At 44.1% G+C, this 25,623-nt stretch overlaps 1 protein-coding gene across 4 annotated transcripts in view; it reads left to right on the top strand.

Moving 5' to 3' along the window:
* dennd1b (DENN/MADD domain containing 1B) overlaps positions 1 to 25,623 on the top strand; it is a 101,881-nt gene that overhangs the window by 31,834 nt on the left and 44,424 nt on the right. For 3 of the 4 annotated variants that reach the window (XM_035648718.2, XM_047337002.1, XM_047337000.1), the window contains exons 4-10: positions 6,511 to 6,560; positions 7,480 to 7,599; positions 12,853 to 12,922; positions 14,703 to 14,783; positions 16,103 to 16,162; positions 19,546 to 19,599; positions 20,177 to 20,287. In XM_035648718.2, the coding sequence (XP_035504611.1) occupies positions 6,511 to 6,560; positions 7,480 to 7,599; positions 12,853 to 12,922; positions 14,703 to 14,783; positions 16,103 to 16,162; positions 19,546 to 19,599; positions 20,177 to 20,287 (546 nt within the window). The remainder of the gene's footprint in view (positions 1 to 6,510; positions 6,561 to 7,479; positions 7,600 to 12,852; positions 12,923 to 14,702; positions 14,784 to 16,102; positions 16,163 to 19,545; positions 19,600 to 20,176; positions 20,288 to 25,623) is intronic. The other variant, XM_047337001.1, reaches the window with a different exon arrangement.

A 25,623-nucleotide genomic window follows, 5' to 3' on the forward strand; every position in this document is an offset into this window, starting at 1 on the left:
CTCTCCCCTGTTTCCTGTAAAACTGCTGATAATAATCATCAGTTGCTCGGCGTCAAAAAAATCTCTTGAGTCATTTGTTTCTGACTTTTTGTTTTTCATCAATTTTGAGCTTGGTTTTAATCCACCAGTCTACCCAATCAAGGTTTCATACCATCATACATTTTTATTCTGCATTATTTATTTTATTCCAATCTCTCTCTCTCTCTCTCTCTCTCTCTGTAAAACCAAGGCTCAGCTGTCCTTGTGCCTTTACACATTGCAAATGAATGCATATCCATGCAAATTCTTAAAAAAGAGAGGCTGAGAATTTGAATATTTTGCTTAAAGCTGCACCCAGGTCGACCCTGCCATTCGGCATTTGAAAGCAGTGTGTCTGTTTGAATACTGAGGATCTCTCTTTGTCATGTTCGCCAGAGGGGCTGGGTGAGCGAACCAGCACCGGCAGGATGGGCAGAGATCGGCTGGGTAGCTGCACACAGACAGACTAATTGGGAAAAGGGGGGCGAAGGGGGGGACGAGGGGTGTTGGTAAGGGTGAGGAAAAGGTGGGGTATGCAGGAAAGGGGGAATCTAAGATGACGACAGGGGGTTTGGGAGGGAGGTGAAAGAGGACGGAGAACGGGGGGATGGAGGGAAGGGAAGGAGGAGAGGAGGTGATGAAGAGGGCACGAGAGCGTGCGGGAGGAAGAGGTGAAGAAAGGGTGAGTGAAGACGCTGTGGTTTCCAGCGCTGATGTGTTAGTAGCCCTGCTGACTGTGTCATTATACTGTTGAAGCGCTGGCTGGATATCCGGGGTCCCTGCCTGCTGCCAACCACTGCATCCTTACACCGTGGTTGACTCGTATGGATGAGGAAGCTTTGCACAAACCAGTTTTCTTGCAGCTATTAAGCATTTTCCAACATGAACTTGAACCTCAGAGTATCGAAGCATAGCTTTGAATCCACCAGAGCAGACATCCATTAAATAATATCCTCATATAGATGTTTGTATCGCCAACATCCATGTATTAGAATTTTTTCAGGGCTTCAATCGTATTTTGTTTAACGAACGTCCTGCCTCCTGAATGCTCTGCCCCGACGCCACAGAATGTGCCGGATATGAAAGGCAAATTTTGTTTAAGTATATAGTACATGCTTTTAATATTTTGTGCCATGATTATGCAGCAAAGTAAGTTAAAATATTTTACGCTGCTTTTGAGAGGTTGTTAACTTCCCGAAAGAACAAAATTGCTGGTTTGGACCCTGAGTTCAGATTAGCCGACCTCGTGAGAAACTCTGCTGCAGAGCCGACTGAAGTTTAGTTTAAACTGTTGTGGAGATGCACAGATGTGCTGTTTGAGATGTGTTTTACTACCTTCCCAGCTTTAATTGATTCACATTCATTTCTACATGGTATTAAAAAAAAAAGAGTTAAGTAATTTATTGCAGTGAACATCTTGTGTGCGTTATTCTGAATTGTGATATTATTTTCCGTGGTAATGCAGCGCAGGCTTTTCAAATCAGCCTGCACTTACAACTGCATTACCAGGAAATAATAAATTAACTTTGACCCCAAAAAAATAATAAAAGCAGACACAATGTAAACGCTGTGATGGATTATACAGTGTAAAAGACATTCAGAAATGTAACAGCCGACAGTAATGTAAAGTACATGTGAATTGTAGTAATGGGCTGACACATGCAAAAACACTGATAATAGTCCTTTTTAAAATCTGCTTCTAATATTGGTATACCAGTGGTGCGTTTACAAATTTGCCTGACACCAGCCTCCATGCCTCCTAAAACTACATCCTGTCTAAAGGGCTCTGGGGGCCAGGCTGCACTGAACTAGGTTGAGTTACACCGGATTGCTAGCTAGATTGATCTGGCTGCAGTATCCAGGGGAATATAAAGCAGGGCAGGGGCTTAAAGTCTGAGTCCCCCCAGGGAGGAGTCCTCACTGCATGGGGAGAGAGGCATGAACTGAGCTGCTTTACCCTCCCTCCCTCCTTCTGCTGTTCTGTCCGTTCATTGAATATCTCCTCCATCCCTCCCTTCCTTGTGACATTCATACTCTTGTCAGTCTCCGTCTGCCTTCATTCTTCTCTCCTCCCCTTCCCCTTGTATTTTTATTACTTTCAATATAAAATTGCCCTTTTATTCCATCCTCACACGCCTCACTTCCTTTCTGCAACACTCCTCGGTCTGTCTCCTCGATGTTTGCAAGCATATGGGAAAGTGCATATTGCTCATGAAGTTCACACCCAAAATGAAACACCCAGGGCCGGTGCTGAGTTCAGTGTTTAATCCGTCTATAAGGGACACTTCTTTTCTTTCTTTTTTTTTTTTTTTAAAACTGGTTAACATCATTCTGTCCACTTGCTGTGATCCTAAAAGCTGGTTTTCCCCTTTATAGTGATGGTGAGTGGCCAAGAGGGGAGGTGCATGTGTGTGTGTGTGTGTGTTAGAAACAGTCGAGCCGAGCCCACACAGTATGATGTGTCACGTGTCCAATCCCCCCAGTGCCTGCTGTGTGCCGCGGCCATATATAGCTTAACCTGCTGCGATTACTTCTAGAAACAATCAGGGTACATAGCAGGAATAAAAGTGAAGTTTAGGCCAATTTTTTTTTTAAAGAATAGAAGGGAGGGAGAGAGGGGGAGAGAGAGTGTGTGTTGTCCCCCCCTGTGCTGCAGAGTTAGTCGCCCTTCCCTGCTGTATCGTGCTACTCTGCTGGGGTACGGTGCCGAGCTTGACGGTGCTGCTGTGTGCTGCTGTAGTGTTGCGGTGCAGCGATAGCAGGATCGTCCGCTGGGGGATCCCAGAGCATTCTGTCTCGCTGAGTGATACCCCTGTCTCCACTCACGATAAACAGCAGACACACAAACACTGGCGCGCGCACACATACACTAGTGTCTGCCAAGCCCAGCATAGCATCAGATTCCTCCCTTTACCCCCACCCCCCACACGAAGCTGCAAATATATTAGCTGCCTCTTTTTCTTTTGTCTTGAGGAAATGGCAAAGTGTGTGTGCGTGTGTGTGCGTGTGCGTGTGGTAGTAGTGGGGTCCTTAATGTACTAAGGTACTATAGTAGAACACCCCCTTTGTGCCATTCCAGTTTAGATGTCCCCATGGTATTGGGCCCAGTCAAGGAGGGAGGGAAGCGGAAACAGTCCCTCAGATGTGTAAGACCCAGTAAAGGCTCATTTATGTCTCAAAGTTAAATACGTATATGGATACAGATTTGAATACGAACGGGGCCTTCTCTCAGTATTCTGGGTTCATGTCGTCCATACTTATGCACATCGTTAAACGAGACACGACCATAGGACACAATGCCTTTATTTTTATTTTTATTTTTTAAGAGGTTATGCCAGTTGGTCCGAAATTTTTTCAAAACTCTACAAACATCTACAAAGCTGCCTCTGCTTTTGCGGCAGTATATTATAACAAGCTCTTCCGCTGTCGCCATGTTTGCTGCTGTCAGAAAGTGGCAGTACGTGGGCAGTGACGGCTAGCTCGTTTGAAATTGACACGTTTATTTCCGTACGTAAAGGGACCATAAATGAGCCTCAATGCAGGTACCACGTGGGGAACGGAGACTAGACTGACAGACGAGGAGAAGAAAGATTTTTAGCTGCATAACCGGCACAAGTGGTGTGTTTCTTTGATTTGAATTGAAAGAGGTGTTGGAACAGAAATACAGTAGTTGAGCTCAGTATAAAGGGGTTGATTCATCCAATTTACCAAAAGAACATTTGCTCACTTACCTCAGTTGGTGCCGTGTGAAGCCATGCAGATAGTTAAGGGGTTTTTACCCCAGATTTCGAGTTATCTTCTTTTTTTGATGTTGTCAGAAGATTTGTTTCTGTGGTCCCCACTTCTGCCAGAGAAAAAGACCCAGAGAAAGCTTTTGACAGTACATTTTGTGCATTATCCAGAGTAATGGAGATTCCAATAAGACATGTTGCTAATAAAATGCATTTTCCCCCCCAACGCTGTGCTAAATTTAATACTGTTTGACTCCTTTGAGTGGGGGCGGAGACAGAAATTTCACTGGGTGATATCTCAAAACCATAACCAAAACATTTGTCGAAGCCAACTGCATGGCAAGATACAGAGAAGTGGGACATTTGTTTTTTCTTTTTTGTAATTGGGTGAAAGGACCCTTCAACATGTGTTCTGCAGACTGAGATACTTTTTGCCATGCTGGTAATGGTGTGTTAGCTCTTCAGCAGTCTCCCTTCAAAGTTTGATATAGATTTCAAACAAACATTTAGTGATCTTTTTTTCAGACTGTATATAGCATTTTACAGACTTTTGAAAATATTTTTATTGTTTATTTTTTGCAATGTTTAATTATCTACCTCCTCCCTGATGCCTCTTAATCTTGCTGCTGCTGTAACAAGTGAATTTCCCCAGTGTGGGACTAATAAAGTCTTATCTTATCTTGGCTAAAGTAGACTGAAAATGTCTGTAGATTGTTCAGCATCCTGAGGTACTGATATGTATATGTGGTGCTTAGAATCTAAAATATATGTATATATATACTGTAGAATATGTCTGCTGTGTCTGTGACACATGATACACATCACGGTCCTGTACGAGATCAGAGTCTCTGCAGCCCCTCGACTGTCACTCAAACACAGGATACCTGATGTGGGCGGGGCCGCGGGAACTCTCAAATCTGGCAAGTCAAATGTTTTTGTTTGTAGGGGAAAGCGAGTGCCTGCGTACGTGTGCATGCGGGTGCGTGTTTGGGGTTTGAGTGCCATATGCAGTGCGCCTGGGAGGGCTCTCTGGAACATATTGGTGTGTGCACACGTGGTTAATAATAGTAGCAAACGCATACAGAGATGGCAGCTCTGATGTGTGTGACAGTTTCACAGCCGCACACGCCGAGAGACGCAGACGCACACAGACACACATTCACGCACACACGCTCCCCACAGCAGAGACGGAGACCCCCTCTGCCACCGAGCCCTCCATCTTTGTTGAGTTCTCAATTTTATCACACGCCCTCATAAGTAAAAACAACCACTTCCCACCCACCTCGCCTCCCTGCCCCTCCCATAGTGTGGGAGCATGCACACACAGACATATAGCCGAGTCAAACTCAGCCAGCCACCCACACACACACACACACACACACACACACAGACCACACAAACGCATACAAATGTACATGCATAACCACGTCTCGCATTGAATGCACAAAGTCCTTGAAGCAGGCAGGCACTCGCATACTGTACATCATACACTCAAATGCACAAATACATATGACACACACACACACACACATGCACACCCTCATCCCCCCTCGGTCGTAGCTCATTGTTGCTGTAGCTTGCTCGTCTGTTGTGTTGCTCGTGTTGTGCTGGGGTGGCAGCTTTAAGTTTTGATAAGGAGGGGCAAGGGAATCAGTGACTGCTCCCCACGGCGAGGTCTTAGCAACAGTAGGCATCAGCGGCTGACGTCCAACCTGTCGTCCAGATCAGTCTCTGGGGGAGGCGGGGGGGGGGGGGGGGGGGTAGAGAGATAGATAGTGGAGTTGCAGCCTCTCTCTGAGCTCGGTCATCCCCAGTCAGACACAAGAGACGACAGACCTTGGGCTCAGTGGCCAAGCCTGGCAGGCAAACGAAAGAGAAAAGAGGTAGACGGCGAGAGAGGCCAGAGAATAGCAAAGAGCCACCCAGTCCCCAGGATTAGTGCGCAAGTTTGGCAGAGCCTGGCCAGGGACCTAGAGCGAGGTAGCGGAAAGACAGAAGGCAAAAAGGACCTGGTGCCTGGCCCGGCGTCCGTTCGGGGCCAGGTTAGAAGACAGAGAGACGAGGAGACGGAGCCACAGACGGAGCGGGGCCCTGGTGCTCGGTGGCTGCGTGGCTGGTCTGGAGTGGCTCACCCATATGGTGCTCCGCTCTGTTCCTGCTCCCTGTCTAAATCCATATGCCGCTGGTGGAAAGGTGCCCCCCCCCCCCCCCCAACCCACAGGGGAGGTGTTGGGAGGTGAAGCCCTAAAGGCTCGCCCCCCCTCCGCTCCTACCTCTTAACCCCTCAGAGCTGCTTAGCCCATTGTCACTACAATCTGCCACCATGGCCTTGGTGTTGCGTGTCTCCCTCTCTCTCCCTCTTCCTTTCTTTCTTTCCGTCTCTCTCCTCTCCTTTCATCTCCTCTTGGCACCCGATAATCGATGAACTTATTAACTGCTAATTATTCAAGCTGATGACCGAGGATCCCACCCCATCCTTGGAAAGAAGGGGAGCCCTTCCCCTCTGTTCTACCAAATTAAGTGGTTTATATTGCCCATTCATTTGGATTAAGTGCATTGTTCAGGATGTGAAGACTCTGTCAGATTGCTATCAGCAGCGTTTAGCATTAATCCTTGTTTTGTTCAATCAGCAGATAAGCACCCACTTAGTAGAAGCCCATGAGATTTTTATATTGAAATATACAGTTATCATTTGTTTTCCCTTTTATATGTGTTTCTTTAAAAGTGTGTGTTTCTCTCTCTCTCTGTTCTGGTTCCTCAGGAGGTCCTTCAGACAATACCAAAGTTCTGCTTTCCCTTTGACGTGGAAAGGTACGATTCCTCTCCTCCTTTCCGTATTTTTTAAAGATTTTTTTTTACAACAGGGGCTCTCTTTGGCCTCTTTCTCACACAACACACACACACACAGTTCTCTGTTATGCATCACATACCTGTGTTATGAATTGTAAAATGGCCAACACTCGTTGATACTATCACATGACTATTTAAGGACTATTAAACTTGAGTTGAGTGTGTTTGCAAATATTAAGTGTCCTTTCTGCACGTAAACGGGAAAAAAAAATATTTTTCTTTCTAAACAACACCACAGGTAGCAAAATATCCCCAAAAATCTAAATCCGGTGCTGGTGAGGATACAAGACAATACATGACAATGATGGGGTCCTCGATGACTGGCCTTATTGATATGTCTTGCACAAGTACTGTGTTGATGATGTGTGCATGTGTGTGAAAGATCCAGAATATGAGGGGGTGTGTTTGTTTCTACATGTAGGTCTAGCCACGCCAGCAGCTCTCTGAAAAGCACCGGACTCTTGTTTTTAAGCACGGAAAATTACATGTTAAAAATCCCATTGTAAAGACGGGGGGGGGGGGGTGTGGGTGGGGTAGGGGGTGGGGGGGTTGGTGTAGAAGTGGCGGACCATACCGTCTTTTACCAAAGCTGAGCTGCTGCCATCTAGTGGTGCAGGGATATACTGAGTTACTCTGGAATTTACCTTGGGGTTAGAAAAGCATTTTACAGTTTTTCAAACAACGCTACTTTAAATTTGTGACATCAGATTTGGACCTCGCCCGGAGATTGTCACGGTGAGACTGTCCAGTCTCACCAAATTGTGTTTTTAATATGTTGTATTTTAAAATCAAACCTATTGTATTCAGTCCATTGTTAATCCCTAATGTGGCTTGGTCATTTTTTTGAATGTGTGAATGTGACGCTTTTGTTTGGTCCCAGGGTTAATCAGGGTCAGGTGGGGCAGAATTTCACCTTTGGGCTGACGGACATCGACGGCAAGCAGAGGTTTGGATTCTGTCGTCTCACTCAAGGCTGCCGGGTCTGCACATGTCTGCTCAGGTAGTGTGACAGCGCACACACACACACACACGCACACGCACACACACACACACACACACGCACGCACGCACGCACACACTGTACAGATTGATTTCTTTTGTATTATTAATTCAAAGCCATTTTGTCCTGACCCATTTCAGTCTTTAATATGTCACATACTTTGTGATTTCTAAAATAATAAACACAGTCAACTTCCATCATTTACACAAATGTCAAAAAAGAGGAAACTGAAAATCCCAAGAGCTATTTTGCAAACATTTAAACTCAGCCTTTCACATTTGACTTTCTAAATCAGAATCAAGGGAATATACGAAACAAGACTTGTTCAAACACCAGTGTCTTCACTCACTCATTCCAATAACCAAGACATGGTCTGTTTCGCCCTTTTTCAAATTATCTGCGGATCACTGTCAGAACCAGGTGCTTTAATACCTGCATTTATTTTTCAAGTGAGATGAAAAAAAAATGAATCTACCACAAGCTTAGAAGTTCATACAGTTTTCTGAGACAACGTTTCCATTCATTCTCACAATTCACAGTGAGCTGCACTATGCCAGAATAACAAATTTATAAACTCATCTGCCCACACAAATATGTTAGTGATGTGCCTGTTATTATCCAAAAGTTTAGCAGTTTTTGATTCTTCATAGGTGGATGCATCTTATCACAGGGAACCTAAATGAGGAGACCAAACCCTCGGAAAATTCAATTTTCCTCACATAATTACTCTCCAATAAGGCCTATTATCATTTAATTACCATGTAATTGTGTGTTGACCCAATGTTTTTACACATGTAATTACCTTACCATTGCAGAGAAGGATCACTCCAGGGTTAATCTCGGCGTAAAGGCTTATGCACTTTAGGATAAACTGTGGAAAATGGACAAAATTGATCCAATTTTAATGACTGTATGAAGCAGTTTAACAAACAATGAACTGGAAAAGGAGCACAAAGCCTTTTCTTTATCTCGGTGTACAACAGCACTCCTGGAAGTGCTGCTCTTGCCTCTGTATGTGTGTGTGTGTGTGTGTGTGTGTGCGTGCGTGTGTGCAAGCATGCTGGGTGTGTGTGGCTGTTGATGGACAGTCGTGGGTTTGTCGCTGCCCTGATGAGCTGCTGTGAAGAACGGTGTCCCTCCTCCCCACACCACCCACCCTTCCCCGGCCAGCTTCCATGGCCTTTGTGTTTCTGTTCTCTGTTCTATCTCTCTCTCTCTCTCTCTCTCTCTCTCCGTCTCTGCCTCTCTCGCTCTGCCTCTCTCTCTTTTCTCCTCGTTATTCGGCTACTGCCACAGTGCGACAGCAAAGACGCTTGGCCCATAATTATGCATGAAGCTTCGCTGCCAATTAGCAGAGGCTCCCCTGTCCCTCTCGCTGAGTTAGACATGCTAATTCATTTGACATATGATGTATAAAATTCATTATGCATTCTGAGTAGTTTGCATGGCTTGCTTCGTTTATAGTAAAATAATGTATAGAAAGTTTTTTTTGTATTTATTTAAAATTGTTTGTGTGCTCCCCAGTTGCGTTTTTATTTCTTCTTTTTTCACCCTGATCTTTTTCCTTTTTCTATCTTAAATAGCCCCACTGTAGTTAAAATAGTCACACAAAAAAGAAATATCTGTTTAGAAATGTCATTGAAGAAATGTGAGAAATGTGTAAATTAAGTTCCCGTGTTCAAGGTTCTTGGTCAAAAGTTTATTTTATTTATTTATAATTACTTAAGCCCCTTCCATTCCAACATGTTAATCATGCAGGCTAGTATTAAATAAAGTAAAGCAGATTTCTTCCGTAAAAATATAATAATTTGCAACCATAGAGGAACGGCTAAAATACAGATTATATTAGTTGATCATCTTAAAGAATAATCAGTTCAAATTCGTCTGAATAAAATCCAAAGCACTGAGACCCAGGGCCACTAGTTTATATTAATTTAATCTATCATTTCCCATGGAATACAAAATAAAAGTAATTAAAACAGTTTGCATCTGTGTGATTGTTGAAGTGCTGGGACCATAAAATTGTCACCTCCCCTCACGGGAGGAAGTTCCTTAATGAGTAGGACAGTTTTATGTTTATAGCCCTTTATAGTCTCACTGCTAAAGCCACGGCCAAAAGAGCCAGGAATAACATCCAACAAAACACACACACACACACACACAGAATTATAACTTCCCCTCTTATACCGTAATCCCCCTGTCTTCTCTCATTCTGGTATCACATGTTGAAGGATTTTCTCTAGAACATTTTGAGTAAATCACAGATTGAAGAATTTGGATTTCCTCTCTTCTATTTCATGGCTGAGGCTTTAGGATTCATTTTAGGGACCGCGTTGCTCTGGTTACTTAGTGGTCACTCATGGGGTTGCCAGATGACACTTCCTTCCCTGTACTTAACCCTTGACCCGAGAAGGTAAATGTGTAATGAAATCTTCCTCTGAGCCGTCTACAAAGTGTAAGATGACTTACGATTACAGGTGCCAGCGCATTAAAGGAAATTTAAGACTCAACTGAGGAACATGAATAAATGTCATGCTTAACAGCCAACAAGTACTTTATGGTGGCAAAAAGGTCTGAAATTAGTTATAGTATTGAGGCTTCATCAAATAACTACAAAGTAGTTTTGTACTGAAGTACAGAGGTTTGTACAGTAGGTGTAATAAGTAAGTGTCAGTATCCACAATATTTGGAGATTTTGTAGACGGCTTGTTTTATTTTGCTCTAGATCATCCTTAAAAGAAAAATAACTTGAAAGATTATCTTTAGCGACATTAGTGTGTGTAAGTGCTCCTCTCCCTAAAAGCATAATTATAAAAAGTTCCAGAGGCACATCCATGGCCCCCTCCATCTTCTGTTAGATGTTTCTGTGCCATTCGATGGTCTGAGTCTGGGATGGAGAGCACGGCGGGCTGTGAGTGGGCCACAGATTAACTGGTTCATTCTTTGAATACATAGCACTTTGAGAAGACATGTGTTTAAAATGGCAGGAGAGATTGCGGAGCCCCCACGCACTGAGCACGCCAGTGATGGATGCTTCTCCCTATCGGAGGATTTGCGAAGCACAAACAGATCTGAGCAATGAACTGTGGCGAGTAGGAGTATCTCCTCGAAGCTTTCCAAAACTTTGACTTTGCATCAACAAAAGCGAGCAGACCGTGTGGGGGTGAGGGGTTAAAGCAAAACAATACACCTTTTTAGTTGTATTAATTCTGTCGCATTAAAATAAAGCATTTAAAAAATGAATTACTCCTATTGCAGGACGGTGTTGGGAAGAATTCTGATAATTTGGGCTGGCTGCCTTACCCAGTGATCCTGCATCTTCCTCTAAAACAAAGGATTTACAACACCTTGGTGTGGGAGTGTAATAACTGTGAGAACAGCGGGGCCTGATGGTCGCCTCTCTGACAGCGAGAGTCCTATTTACATCTCAAACTGTGATAAATGAAGGATTAATGTCCAGAAGCCCGGCTTTTGAAATACGATGCGCCGCACAACGTCTTTGTTCTCGCCCTCAGTCGTCATATCACAATGAACTTTTCACGTCATGGTTAAAAGTAAAGTGACCCCCATATGCAGATTTCTGTATGTTGCTCGACGTGGCAGAAATAGGCCTTCAGGTTGATATCCGGTCAGCATGTGAATTAACATAAGCGTGTTTGATTCGGGCTCTGCTGCGAGTGTGACCTGATTGCACTAAATCTTCGCGCAGACGTCAAAATATTGGCACGTTAAGAGGCTGATTGTTTCAGACTAATGGTCACTCAGCCTCCCTGATTGGTGCGCTTGGCTGCACTTCCCTGGGAACCCGGCCCTGTCATTGGCCCCTTGTGGATTTAGCGATATGAAAAATTTGCATTAGGGTTCACTTTATTGTTTTCTTGTTGTCTGTTAATTCCAGTCTGCAGAGCAGCCAGTGACCCATGCCCTGGGTACTCCTTAGTCTCCAGCTAGCCGCCTGAGCAGGACGTCTTTGGCTTATAAACTCACACACTCTCAAAACTCGACCCTGACAAATGTATTATTGTATAATCATTGAATTGCAGATTTCAATTATAATTTTAAGGAAATGATAGGGTTAATTACTTGTGAGAAGCACTGTGTTCACTTATTGACATTAACAAATATTAGTCAGCTCATCTGGCCACTAATTTAATTTCCAACACACATATCCAGTCAAGTTAATGAAACATTAATGGGAATATCTGTTTATTTCAAGTCCTCATCATGCAATGTTTGAAACAAACACCAAATTGATAAAAATAAAAAAATCAATACCTTGATTATCCATTATTATTATTATTTCATTACATGACATTAAATGAACTGAGCCCTCGCAGCTTTTATGCCAAAAGCAAATGTTGGCCAACTTCCACCGAGAGCAAGACGACTTGGCCAAGAATATGTCAACTTTGTAAAGAAAGCCATGCTGCAGATGCTTTTAGCTTATGCTGGGCGTTCTTAGTGATTAGCTCTAACATAAACACTGCAGTATAAATTATTTTTGAGCTTGTTAATGAATTTATTTATTTTACATTAATTACATAAGGCAGAGATCTTTTTTCTTCTTCTTCTAACGTGTGAAGGGCATAAAAAGCAGCTCAGAGAGGGGCAGGAAGGGGAGGTGGAGAGGAGGGGGGAAGGCAGGAGGCATCTTGGGCTGCATTTTTGTTAAGTCTGTGCATCTGGGAGCAGCATGCTTGTAAACCATAGCATCCCTCCACATCACATGAAAGCTATGGTGTTTTTTTTTTGTTAAAGAATCTAAAATCTATTGTTTTTTTCTCATCCACCCTGCCATGCTATTGGCTTAAAGAGCAGAGATGTCAGGAATTCACAGCATGTGGAGGGCACTGGGTATGAAGAATGTCAAAATAAAGACTAGATAGTTTTGGTGGGGTTTTTTCAGTGTTACAATGAATCTGTGCCATGGAGTTGCTGTTGTTGGAAACGCAAACAATTTTCTACACACTACTAAGATTATATTTGCAAACTTTACGTTTTATAATGTCCAGCAGAGAGTGAATTTATATATAGACACTGTGACAAAGAGAGAGTCATGACACAACGAATTCCTCTCAGGGGGACGTATCCCTCTGCATTTGTTTTACTTTTTCATCCTGCAGGAATGGAGACATTATATGTTAATATGCCTTGATTCTGCACATCTTTATTTGTTTATTGCATCTGATGATATAATATGAATTGTTGCTTTTACAAAGTGCTAATATATACCTTTGCTTTTCTCTGTCTCAGTTATTTACCGTGGTTTGAAATCTACTACAAGCTGCTAAATACCCTGGCAGACTATCTAACGAAACAACAGGTAACATCCCTTTTTGAACACTTACATATATTTAGCGCTTTACAAGAACAAAATATGAAAAAAAGATGTGGTAGCATTGGACTCAGAAACAAGCACACAGTTTTGTGTTTTTGAAACTGCACTGTGGTGAGATATTTTCCCTCCATTCTGTTCTCCCTCCGCATGCTGCCGCATGTTGTCTTTTGTCTGCAAGTTTTGTTTGGCGTCTTGGTTGGTCTCGACTTGGCTTCTGTTGTTAGCGGCAACAATGTTGACATTTCACAGACCAAACGCTGATCTGACACTGGAAGTTATTCCTGATGATTTACTGGAAAACAAATCGTTAAGAAAACACACGCAGCCACGAACACACACACACACACACACACACACACACACACACTGACAAATACTCGCATTTTACAAAAGTCTTTTCCCCTGACTATTCACTGCAGTGTACGAGCAAAGGGAGGGGAAATGTAAAATATGCAACAAACCGGGGAGATGTGCAGCGTGTAGCGCAGAGGGTGTAGGTGATGTTCCCATGTTGAGACGAGAGAGAAGAGGGAGAGAGAGAACGAGGGAGGTAGGGAGGGAGGGAGACAGAGAATGGGAGAGAGGCAGAGGGCTTTGGGACTGCTTTCAATTGTCATGTAGTCGCTGCTTCCCTCAGAGACCCTCAGAGAGCCGCGATCAGGACTTAGACTTTTGCAAAAGTAGACAATCGCATGCACATATACACATTCCTGTGACTGAAAGGAATTCAGGGGATAATATATATACATATATATATGTATATGAACACACACATATATATAGAGAGAGAGAGAGAAGGAGAAGCAGGAGAGTTTGTGTGTGGGAAACTGAGGATGAGAGAGACAGGAAAGGATTGCTGGAAATCCTGGGTGACTGAAGTGTTAGTGTGCATGATTTGGTTCCTATTTACCCCGCTGTCCGTTCCAGGCGAGAGGGAGATGTTGACAGACGAGGGAAGACAGAAGAGCGATGAGGGTTTAAGGCGAGGGGTAAATGAACTGTTTCCCCAGGCCGTGTTGCTGACCATGCGTGTGAGCATTGAGCCTCTCATGACAGGAGGCTGTTCGATTGCACACACCCCAACACCCCCCCCCCCCACCCACCCTTCCTCATTCTTCTCTTTACTGTATATTGCCACCCATTCCTATTGAGGTTCTGTTTCTCTCTGGCACGCACACACACGCGCGCGCGCACACACACACACACACACACGCACACACACAACCAAAACTAAGTTCTCTGAGAGGGCAGCAGCAAAAAGAAGCTAAAACCAACAATGCCCAGCCTCCGTGTTTACAGTAGTTAGTTAAGTACAAGTTGCAAAGTTTTCCTATTGGCCCAGGAGTGTAAATAGCCGTCTTGTCGTTGAGCTCATAAATGCTGGTGGAATAATCTCAGGGCCTGGTCTGTGGTCAAGCTCGCTCTCCGACGGCTTCTCAGAGCCCCTGTCTTTGGCGTAGACGACCCCCCTCTTAATTACAGACAGCCCCCTCTCGGCCGTAAATCAGCGCTGCTGGATAATAAGCGTCTGAAGCCCCACGCTCAGCCGTCTTTTAACCTCACCACTGCTCGTTAAACATATGTCAGTCGGATGTTTTGGAGCCATTCAGGCCTCACTGCAGGATTTGCCCTCTGGTCTGCATCAGTCCCAACACTGTTGTGAAGATTGACACATAACTCGTGACATCAACAGCACAAAGTAAAACAGAAATGTTTATATGTATTTTTCTTTTCTTGTTGTTGTTTGTCCCCCCCCCCCCCCCAGGAAAATGACTTGAACGACATGCTGAATTCGCTCTATGATCTGCCTGTGCCAAAGCCCTTCACGCCAGTCAACCTGAGTGTGGTAGGTATAGATCTTATATTCCCCCTTATCAGTAGACAGAAAGAGGGAGAGAGGGCCAGGATGGTTACTCCAGTAGTGTGTTGCATCAAGAAAAGAGACTGCGGAGAAGATAAAGAGAAGTAGTGAAAAGTAGAGTTAAAGGCACTAAAGACAAAATGTGTAATAGGAAGGGAAATAGGAAACAAAGCGGGAGGAATAATGAGAACCAAAGTGAAATTGACACAAAGAGGAGAGGAGGAGTCAAAGACATGGCATGAAAACAAAACAAAAAAAAGGAAAATAGGGCAGACGAGCAGGAACAGGGAGAGATCAACAAGGTGAAGAGGTTGAGATAGAGGAGATAGATGAGGGAACGGCAGAGCAGAAAGAAAGTGGGGGGCAGGAAGAGGTTAAGATACTGTAGGCAGGGAACAGAGAGGCGCAGAGGGCCCGCGACTGACACTCTGTTTGGAAACAAGAAGTGGCGCTAACAGGTTTCCGTGTGATAAGCCTGAGCTGGACATGTTTAAACTTGAAGGGCCCTTTCACAACTCGTCGTGTCTCCTGCTTATCAAAAAACTGAAATGGCTTAACAATCCCCGGTCCCTCAAAGTCAGCCTGTGTTTGTGGTAACTCTGACACAGTTCTCTCCTCGCAGGCTTCCAGCTCATACATAAAACACTCACTCTCAAACCGCCTTCACTCCCATAAACCAAACCAATCTAAGTAGACTTTAATGCTTTTCAGTGGGACTGCTTAACTCGCAGTGTTTTGAGTAGTTATTTTTGAGTTGCTAAGACTCCACACCGTAATGGGATCAAAAGGAGTTTCAGTGTTCGCCTTTGTCCTGGAGGACGAACCCTCCTTTTTTTTACCAATTAAACAAGCAACTCTGGGTCTTCTCTGCGGCATAGGTCTCCGAAGGATACCCATCTAATTACACAGTTGAATATACAACATAACAAGACTAATAGGAGGTAATCAATACATCTCTACGAAGGTTAACAGGGTCTAATAAGATTCATCGTGATTTATTTTTTCTTTGTCAGGTGTTTTTTTTCTCTCTTTTTCTTTAAATCAGCTCTCCATGAGAACAAAACCTTTTCATCTGAATCTCAGAGCTTCATTGGAAAAGAAGCCCCAGAGAACTGAGGTGATAGCTTCATCTCTTTTCCGGAGGAGCCACTAGTTTGATATTTAATTGATGAAGCAGAATTATTCCCTAAAAAGAGTGTTTTTTTGTTTTATCATGGCAGCCAAGGAGAAGGATCATTGTCCCCTTTCATGTGTGAACCCTGTTTTGCTCTCTCTCTCTCTCCCCCTCTCTCTCATTGTGCAAGAATGAGCAGTTGTATATTGCCACTGGGCAAGTACTGAGAGATCGGCGGAGCACGGAGCCGGTGAGTGGAGGGGAATGAGTGAACAGCAGAAATGGGAGGAGGGAAAGGAGGCTGCTGTGAAATATGAAACCGCCGCTGTACTAATCGCATGGGAGCCGCGGCTTTCCAATTTGGCCAAATAAGCTGCACTATCTTTTTAAATATAACAAAAACAAACTATCCTGGGCCTTGGTGTATGTTTCTTCTCCTCTGGAAAACAATCAAACTTTGTAAATGATTAATGCCGTTCCTCTCTGCTATATTCTCTCTCTGAATATCAAAAGTTTTTATGTGTAAAGCAAAGGCAATTGTGCTCAAAAAATCTCCTTGATGCCTCTCCAGTTAACCCACTTTCAATGTTTTTATATAAACATGTCATCGAAAGAACAAGAAAAAAGAAATAAGCAAGCAAACAGCCAATGAAAGCCTGGGTTGAGTTGAGGAGCATGGCTCGTGATTATCACAATACCATGAATTTGTAGCCCAATGGGGAAGGAAACACTATTTAGCAACAAGAGGAAGGAAAAAAGAGATTTATACTGTACAGTTTACTGTACGTGGCACTTACTGCCTCAATTCTACTGTATTTCCCCGAGGCCTGATCTTTTATCACAGTTTACTTGTTGACTGATTTAGTTCAAACCACCCTGTTACTGTTCCTCTTTTCAAATAGGTTTACCAAAGATGATTATGAAACAAGGAACTCTTTATTTCACAAAAGTGCTCCCGGAAAAGTTTTCTACAGTTGAGATTATTAAAAAATGTCGATACAGTTTCTGGGTAAAGCTGTGACAAATGTTCCAAAGGCAAGATGAGTGGGTAATAGAGAGGAAAGTCTTACTTCAGTTAAAGTATTCATAAATCAGACATAGCTTATTTCTCTCGTATGACAGTAAAGATTCAACTTTTCAGTATTTCTGTACTATGAAACTCATACAGCTGATCAGTAATGCCCATTAGCTGTCTAGTACCTTATCTGATTATATGTAGTAGCACAGTAAACCATTAGCTTTAAGGCTAACTAAGGCTACATCTGGCTCTACAGCATCTGTATATTTACAAACTAGACATTGCATTTCCCATAAAGAGAAAAGTCTGGAGCTCAGCACATGAAAATTTACCCAAGCTCGAGTAAATAAAAGAAATTAAAAACATCAAGCGCTCATTACTCTTCCAGCTGCACATAACTCCAGGGCAGAATATTAACAATAATAGTTTGTTTGTTTTATGTCGATTTACAGTTTTAAGTTGTTATGGTAGCTGTGTAAAATATTCACAAAATGTGGCTGTAATAATTGAACAACAATTACAGATTCACTTTCCGTAAAGAAGGTCAAATTCTGTGCCCGTCAACATCGATCTTTTGCCCGGGGGAAAAAAAAAATCACGGGTGTTGGCTCCAGTTTAGTGTTTGGTTGCGCTTCATGTTCATCTCCTCTAAGCTTCATTCAACAACAACAATGATACCTCTCCGGGAATATGACGTTGAATTGTTTACACATGTTAATCGTTTTCACATTTTTCACCTAATACACTGAATGCTCCACTGTCAACCACAGACACAAATGTGAGCGGTCATGTGCTGCCATTTTCTGTTTTATAATATCAGTTCATGATTTATTTGTTCAAAGCCTTCTGTCTTTTTAGAAGCTGGATTGTTAGAAAATTGAGGGGAATTTCAGTATCAAGCACCAGAACACAACCGATCAGCAGCACTTGCTTCATTGAACAATGTCATGGGTTAAGGTTAACCCTGCGTTGTTCAAAATAGCACACAATTAAGTCCAGATTTTTGAACATGTATCATGTCACATCAAAACAATTGTCATAACTTTGCTCAGAACATAAAGCTGATATTTTTCCTTTGTTGTGGATTTTTTTTTAAATTTTTCTCTCTGGCTGTGACGGGTTTTCTCTCTTCTCTCGACATCTCCTGTCTCTACAATCAGAGACGTCTCTTTCTCCCAGTGGTGGTACTTTCGCTGGTATTGCTGATATCGAATGTCTCTGCATGTTTGCATAATCTTAAATCATGTTACTGTTGTGTTATAATGTATATCTGTCAAGTTGTCACTTTTATTTAAAGAATTTATCTGAACAGCATTTTAAAATATATATATACATGTTTGTTTAGTTTGCCACAGATGCGCATTCATGTGCATGGGGAAATTTTTTTTTGTAATCAGACTTGGATCATGAATGCAGCTCCTTTTTTACAACCAACTCTCAGGTGCTGGATATAAAAATTGAAAAAATGAGAAAACACTTGTTAGTTTGACATTATTTGTTCAACAACTTTCCTTACAAGTCAATATTGTAGTAGTCACACGTTAACAGATGAGTAATGTTTATTATACTTACTGTGAACGTAGAAGTACTGTACACACTACAGTGGACTTCAGCAAAGACCTGCAACAGATGGTCGGGATGAAGGCCTAGAGAGATGTAGAGACAGGACTGTGTGTGTGTGTGTGTGTGTGTGTGTGTGTGTGTGTGTGTGTGTGTGTGTGTGTGTGTGTGTGTGTGTGTGTGTGTGTGTGTGTGTGTGTGTGTGTGTGTGTGTGTGTGTGTGTGTGTGTGTGTGTGTGTGTGTGTGTGTGTGTGTGTGTGAGAGAGAGAGACACAATAGTGTGTTTCAGTTGGTGGTTTGTCTACCTGTCTCCAAACAACACTTCTCTCAGGCCCCTTTGATCTGAACACTGAACCTGCCCTGCTCTCCCAAAGTGAGACAGGCAGCCCTGTGATCCTCTAAACAACGTGTGTGTGTGTGTGTGTGTGTGTGTGTGTGTGTGTGTGTGTGTGTGTGTGTGTGTGTGTGTGTGTGTGTGTGTGTGTGTGTGTGTGTGTGTGTGTGTGTGTGTGTGTGTGTGTGTGTGTGTGTGTGTGTGTGTGTGTGTGTGTGTGTGTGTGTGTGTGTGTGCGTGCGTGCGTGCGTGCGTGCGTGCGTGCGTGCGTGCGTGCGTGCGTGCGTGCGTGCGTGCGTGCGTGCGTGCGTGCGTGCGTGCGTGCGTGCGTGCGTGCGTGCGTGCGTGCGTGCGTGCATCTGTGTGGATGCACACGTGTGCACATGTGCGTGCATACTTTTGTGTCCTGGTGCTCCACACGCCTTTTTAATGCTTAAATAAAGACTCAGTTTTCCACCGGAGACATCACCCCAGTCTGTGTCTGTGGGGAACGGAGCCGCTATTGAGCGTTCTCTGTTCTGTAGGCCTGATAAAAGCATCCCCACAGTACAGACACCAGCTCAGCAATTCATATAGACAGAGCTGAAGATGAGCCATAAATCATAGAACAAAGTGAATGGCCTCCCCCCCTCCCCGTCTTCCCCTCATTCTCTTCTGTGAGTGGTATGCCTCGCTTGTGACCTTCCCTCTTCTCTCTCCCTCACGTTTGTGTTTTCGCAGCACTCCTACTTCATTGCCCCGGATATCAATGGACTGCCAACGATCCCTGAGAGTGTAAGTGCACATGGAAAAAGGGGGAAGAAAAGAAAAGAGACAGAGGGGAGTCAAAGAGAGCATCCCCCTCTTCTGGAAACATCTCTGCCTCTAATCGCTTTTAATCAGATACACTTGTCACCTTTTGAAATGATTGCATCATCGTCTTGTTTCAGTTTTATCTCCTGTGGTGCTTTTACTTTTCCCGTTGAAGTTCAGTGATTGCCATGGGTATTAGAGGGTTCAAAATGAACACATGTTCTTTGTTGAGCTTGCATTCAAATTGTAGCTCGAGTTGAGCATTCCCAAGTCTTCATGGCAAGGGGAACCAGATTAGAACAGTAATCAATTGGACAATTCTAAGAAACACTCATTGATACACTATCTATTTTCTAAACGTGACAATAATGTATGGATAAAAACCTTAAATGTCATTTATAATTCATTTCTTTTGCATTTCTTTTTTACTGCAAAACACCATGTGCAGAGGTGGAAGTCCAAGTACTACGCGTCTCTCTTAATGGCACACTGTGTCATCGACTCTGTACTGTAAGCAGAGACAGTTTGTTACGTACCTTCTGTTCCTGTCTATCTCCAGAGGAACCTGACGGAGTACTTCGTGGCCGTGGACGTCAACAACATGCTCCAGCTCTACGCCAGTATGCTGCACGAACGACGCATCATCATTACCTCAAGCAAGCTTAGCACTGTGAGTCCGTTTCCCTCCCAAGTCCTTCTCTCAGCTGCAGCCAGTTACCAGCTCTGCTCTGTCAGGCACAAGGAGAGAGTAGTTTAGAAAACAGTTAAATCGTCCCAACTTCCTGACCGGTGACTGATGCCAAAACATTGTCGGTGTAGGGTTTGGCATCAGAAGCAAGTTTCCTAAATATTTTAGTCCAGCTTTAGATGCAGATTTCAGTCATAAAATGTTTTGCCTTGTGTTTGCAATTTGCCACGTCAGATTCTGTGGGAAACTACCAGTATCACTCTTGCACCCCAAAAAAATGCTAATTTACAATCATGGAGTCACAGTTGTGATTTTTGGCTTCATATCAAATTCAGATATTGAATTACTCTGCCAAAAAAGTATATAGCTCAAATGTTAGGACTATTCCCAAGATTGAACATGATTCCCTTCATCAATATTCAAACAGTATATCAAACCCTAAGTAGTATGATGAGAATATTTATCTGACTTGGCTACACTACTTGTAAGGAGAGAGCTGAACTGATCTGTCGGCCTCCCCACCCAGACTTGCTGCAGTCAGGCAGCCGTGGTATCGCCGAGCTCTGACAAGCTGTGAAATCCACATTAAAGTGGGATTATATTTGACTGTTTGTCTTATAACTGCAACATATTAATGGCCCAAAAGCCTTAAATTATCCGTTATTATGTGTCTTAGCTCTTTCACATAATTTAAAGTCACTTCAGTCTGTATGAGGGAGGAAATCTCTCTGTGTCTTTCTCCCCCTCTTCCTCATTCCTTCCTCCCCCCCTCCTTATCTTTGAGACCGATGAGGCAGAGCCTAATGTTTATGACAGATGAGATGGAAGAGGGAAGTGATGTCATCCGAGTCCTATCTGTATCTGCGGTGTAGCCGGTCCTGCCTCTGTATCTACAAGGCTGTAGAACACTGAACAGCCAGAGGGGCCTGCGGTGGTGATGGGTGCCGGAGGAAGTGGTACCAGGGTATCCCTCCGGAGCTATAATCAGTATGAGCTGTGAAAACCACTCAGCCCTCGGAGAGTTTCACCTGTCTCCCCTCAGCTCTCTAGACCAGCAGCACCTTTTCTCGGGGTCTCGGCAGCACGCTGTGCTGTGACACAAGGGTTACACAATGTAAATTACCAGACTCAAGGGTGAAGGTGTTTTTCTTTTTAGAAGGAATTGGGGGGGTGGAGGTGATTTTTTTTTTTTTTTTTTGTCTGTGATTTACAGTTTTCCGCAGAGACCAATCTTGGCTTGTTTTGTTTTTGGTTTAAGAAATATATGCCGCCAGGATATTTTAAGCGCTTCCACGTCAGACCTTTACCTCTGTAAGCCTTTTATCCTCTGCAATCCTTCATCCACTCATCTGTCTATCCATCCATCTTCCTCTGGGAGAGGTGTTTTGGTTAGGTAGCGATATATGTCAGGCACTGTTGTACAAAGGTATTTTCACATCTCCACTGGGATTACTAGCAGGCTTTGTGTTATAACTGCTCCTGTGATGCGTTATTTTTGCTGCTGGGTAGATTGACCACCTAGTTCAAGTGGAAATGGCTGCCATGATTCTCGAAGGCAGCGACGTAAGCGTATACATACTTAGCCGAAAAGAGTGCAGCTCATTATCCCGCACCACTGTCCTGTGATCAAATATCTTAAGAAATATATAATTAACGTCAGAGTTTGTCAAAATGTTTGTTAAAGGGAGCATTAGCAGTCGGCGGAGGGACAGGTAATGTTTCTATAGTCTGCTTGCCGCAGATAGAGGATGTATGAGGGAAGGTATTGTTAGTAACATCGTTAGTACCATCCAGCTGCTTTTCACCACCTCCGCCTGTCCAGCCTCTCAGCCAAGCAGAGAGAAACAGGGAATTCAAAGAGCAGAGAGAGAGAGTGAAAGACACACACAGATATACTGCATTTATTCTGCCTGCTCTAGGTGCTGCCTGTGTTAAAGCCCCCGGTGAACCCACTGTGTCAGTCTGTCGGTACATGGCCGGCGTGTCTCGCCAGCAGCCAACAGCAAAGGAATAAATCATGATCTTACAACAATGCGTCAGTTGACTTATTGCTGTTTCGTGACCGGAGGTGAATGGTACCACTGTTTTAAAAGACCGGTCGGCGGTGGCACAGGGGTGGGAGCCAGCCGAGCGTGCAGCCTTGTCATAGGGCCGCATAATAGGGCTGCATCGGCCCTTCCTCTAACTAGTCAGTGGGGAGGACCCCCACCACCATCGCCCCACCACCCTCCGTGTCTTTCATCTGCCGAGGCCCCCCAGCTCTCTAGCCCAGCCTCTGCCCTGCCTCTCGCCCAGACTCACACAGCTCAGCCCCGGCACCAGCTGACAGCAGCCCTCTCATCAGCCTGTCAGGCCTATGCTAACAAGGAGCTATCCATCCACCATGCCCCAGAGTGCCAGCTGTCTCTCTGTTTCCTGCCTTTTCCTCTGTTGTTCCTCTCCTCTCTTTCCCTGACTTCTGACTATCTCTCTATTTTTTTCCTCCATCTTAGTTATTTTTGCTCACTGATATTTTATGTCCTTCTGTCTTTCACTCTCTCTGGCTTGCACCTCTCTTCCTCTCTGACTTCACCGCCTCCTTCCTGGGTGTCTTAATGCATCTCTGTTGTCGGGCATCTGCAGAACATCGGGACGCCGCCGCCCCCCCCCCCCCCCCCCCTTCCCTCCCCTCCCCTCAATAAACCTATTTCAGCCCTGTGCCATGTGTCTGACTTAACATTTGTGTCGTGCCACCGCGGCCGTGCACATGTGCATGTCGTGGGTGTTTGGGCATTTTCTTCGCATGCATCTGTTTGTGCGTGTCTTCTGCACTCACAGGTGTTTGTACCTTATGCTGAATGTCTCTCTGTGAGAGAATCAGGGCGTGTGTGGGCGGCCTGGCGTTAGCTGTAACCTGCGTTGTCCTGTGTGCCCCCTCTCTCTCTCGCCCCGTGCCACCTACTTGTTAGTGGCACACCTGCGTGGCGCCGGGCCTGACACCGGTGTACGTCAACAGAAGGAAGAGCGGCGCGCGGGTAATTGGCGACTTAGTTGGTGCAGGCGAGGGGAGAGGGAAAGGCTAACGCGTCAAATAAAAAAAATTAAAAAAAGGAAAATTGAGCGAGAGGTGGCAAAGTACAGAGGGACGGCAGGAGGAGAGGGGGAAAAGAGAATAAGAAATGAAGAATTGGAATGAAACTTAAGACGGGGGGAAGGAGAACAGAGAATTAAATTTGGAGAGTCAGTAGGGATAGAGTTGGAAGGAAAGGCTGGTGGAGGGGAAATGAGTGTTTAAGGCTGGTGTGAGGAGGTCAAGAACAACTCTGTTGATACCATTCCTCCTGTCAAATTGAATTACGTTGCCTGCAGCAGCAGCTATTTGTCTCACACTCAGCTCTCACTGTCATTTAAAAATGTCCAACAGGTTCCTTCATCGATGAAGAGCATTTAGGCAAACGGAATAGGAGTTGGTAACATTCTCTGTCTGGGGAATAATGGATTAATTAGCTTTTCCACTGCCCCCTTATATGTAAAATAATAAGTTTGAGTGGCGTATGAAGTCCCCACAGTAGCCGTTTTCTCCATCTCCTCACCGTTTGGCTTCAACATGTCCAGTTGCTTAGGCAGAGAGGAATGGTGTGGGCGGGAACACACTGCTTAGTGACGGAGTCTGCAGAGCTCAGCGTTGTCGTGTTGAAAAGAAACATCCCTGCTGTGGAGTTGTGTTGCTGTTTGGGACTAATTTATCTGATTATTGTAATGTATGAATGTGGAAAGCAGTGCGATGACTTGTGAGTTGTAGCTGTCCATGTGTAATTACGTGAAATATGTCATAATTCTTCTCTCCAGTAAATTTTCTGTAGAAAAAAACCCCGCACATTAGCTGTATTCATACTTCATACTAATATGTAGTTTTAACTATGCGGTTTGTCCACAGCGTAAAAGTGACAATTACTAGTGCTTGGTGTGTCCATACTAAAAATATGGAGGAGCTGCTCACAGCTGGAAAATATTACAACAAATAATGAATTGTGGTAAAAGAGCTATGTGAACACAAACGAAAAAAAGTTATTAAATCTTTTGAAAGGCATTTTATTGTCTCTTTTGTGAAGTTTAACTGTCAGTGTCCTTCCAGAGTTACAGTTTCATTGACATCCGACACATTTTTATATGTGTATAAACTGCAAAAGCAATATGCCGAGACATTTAATATGTAGTACATACTGTACACTGTCAGTACACAGTCTGGGATCAAGACACAGCAATTGATTCACACCCAGACCACCTTATTGACAAAACTAGAGAGTGACCTCTTCGCTTTTGTTTTAAGGCTCCCAACTTCAAAGTTACAAATGCAAATTATTTTTTTCCCCCCTTAATTCTTCATTCTCCCACTTTCACCTCCTCCTCCTCCTCTTCATCTCCTTAAGTCTCTCTCTTCTCTGTCTCTTCTTCCTTTAGTGTCGTTGGAATGGATCTGGGTAAACCAGTGTTAGAATGGACTCTCTCTCTGTCTCGGCTACAGCGCGCTCAGAAAGCTCTCAGGGTAGAACCAAAGACCTTGGCTGTTTTTTGAAGCAGGCTGTCGCTGTATAATCGGTTAGCTTCTCTCAGAGGAAGGGGCAACACACACACGCGCGCGCACAGTGTGAGAGTCAGGCAGCCCCTCATTACCAGGCAGAGCCCTGGTCCCTGAGGACTGGACCCAGCACCTAATCCTGTATTTGTTCTTGGGGACTGTATCTGTGATTCTCCATTGAATGGAATATTAAGCACCCAGGTCTTTTGTGGAGCGTGTAAGCCATTTGGCTCCACTCATCTATTATTTATCAGCCTGGCAAATATTTTATCAGCCTTAGCCTCTCATGACCCACTCTTATGTGAAGCACCCCCCCACCACCACCACCACCACCCCTAAATGATGAAAAAAAAAAAAAAGAGGAGTGCAATTTCGCTTTTTTTCCCCCCCATTTATCTTCCCTTTACTTTTTGCTTCATTTTTTTCTCTTAAAACCTGTACAAGGACACAGGGATTTGTATTAGGCTGAATTAGAGGAGCAAATATGTGAACAACTCCTCTGCAGTTCCCTCCAAGTTCCCTTATCTCAGGCACACTGCCACCTCCATCGCTTTGGAGATAGCAAATGAAAGAAAAACAGAAATCGAGATTTGCTTTATAAATCATTATCTTAGTTTCACTGCCCCCCCCCCCCCCCCCCCCCCCCCCCCCAGCCAACTCCCCCAAGCCAGCCACCCAGCCTGGGACGGAGAGAAGCAGAGGGAAAGAGAGAGAGATAGAGAGACTCCTGTTTTCCCTTTCAACCTGAGAGTAAATCATG

The sequence above is a fragment of the Scophthalmus maximus genome, chromosome 13, assembly GCF_022379125.1.
Source record: "Scophthalmus maximus strain ysfricsl-2021 chromosome 13, ASM2237912v1, whole genome shotgun sequence".
NCBI classification, from domain to species: domain Eukaryota; kingdom Metazoa; phylum Chordata; class Actinopteri; order Pleuronectiformes; family Scophthalmidae; genus Scophthalmus; species Scophthalmus maximus.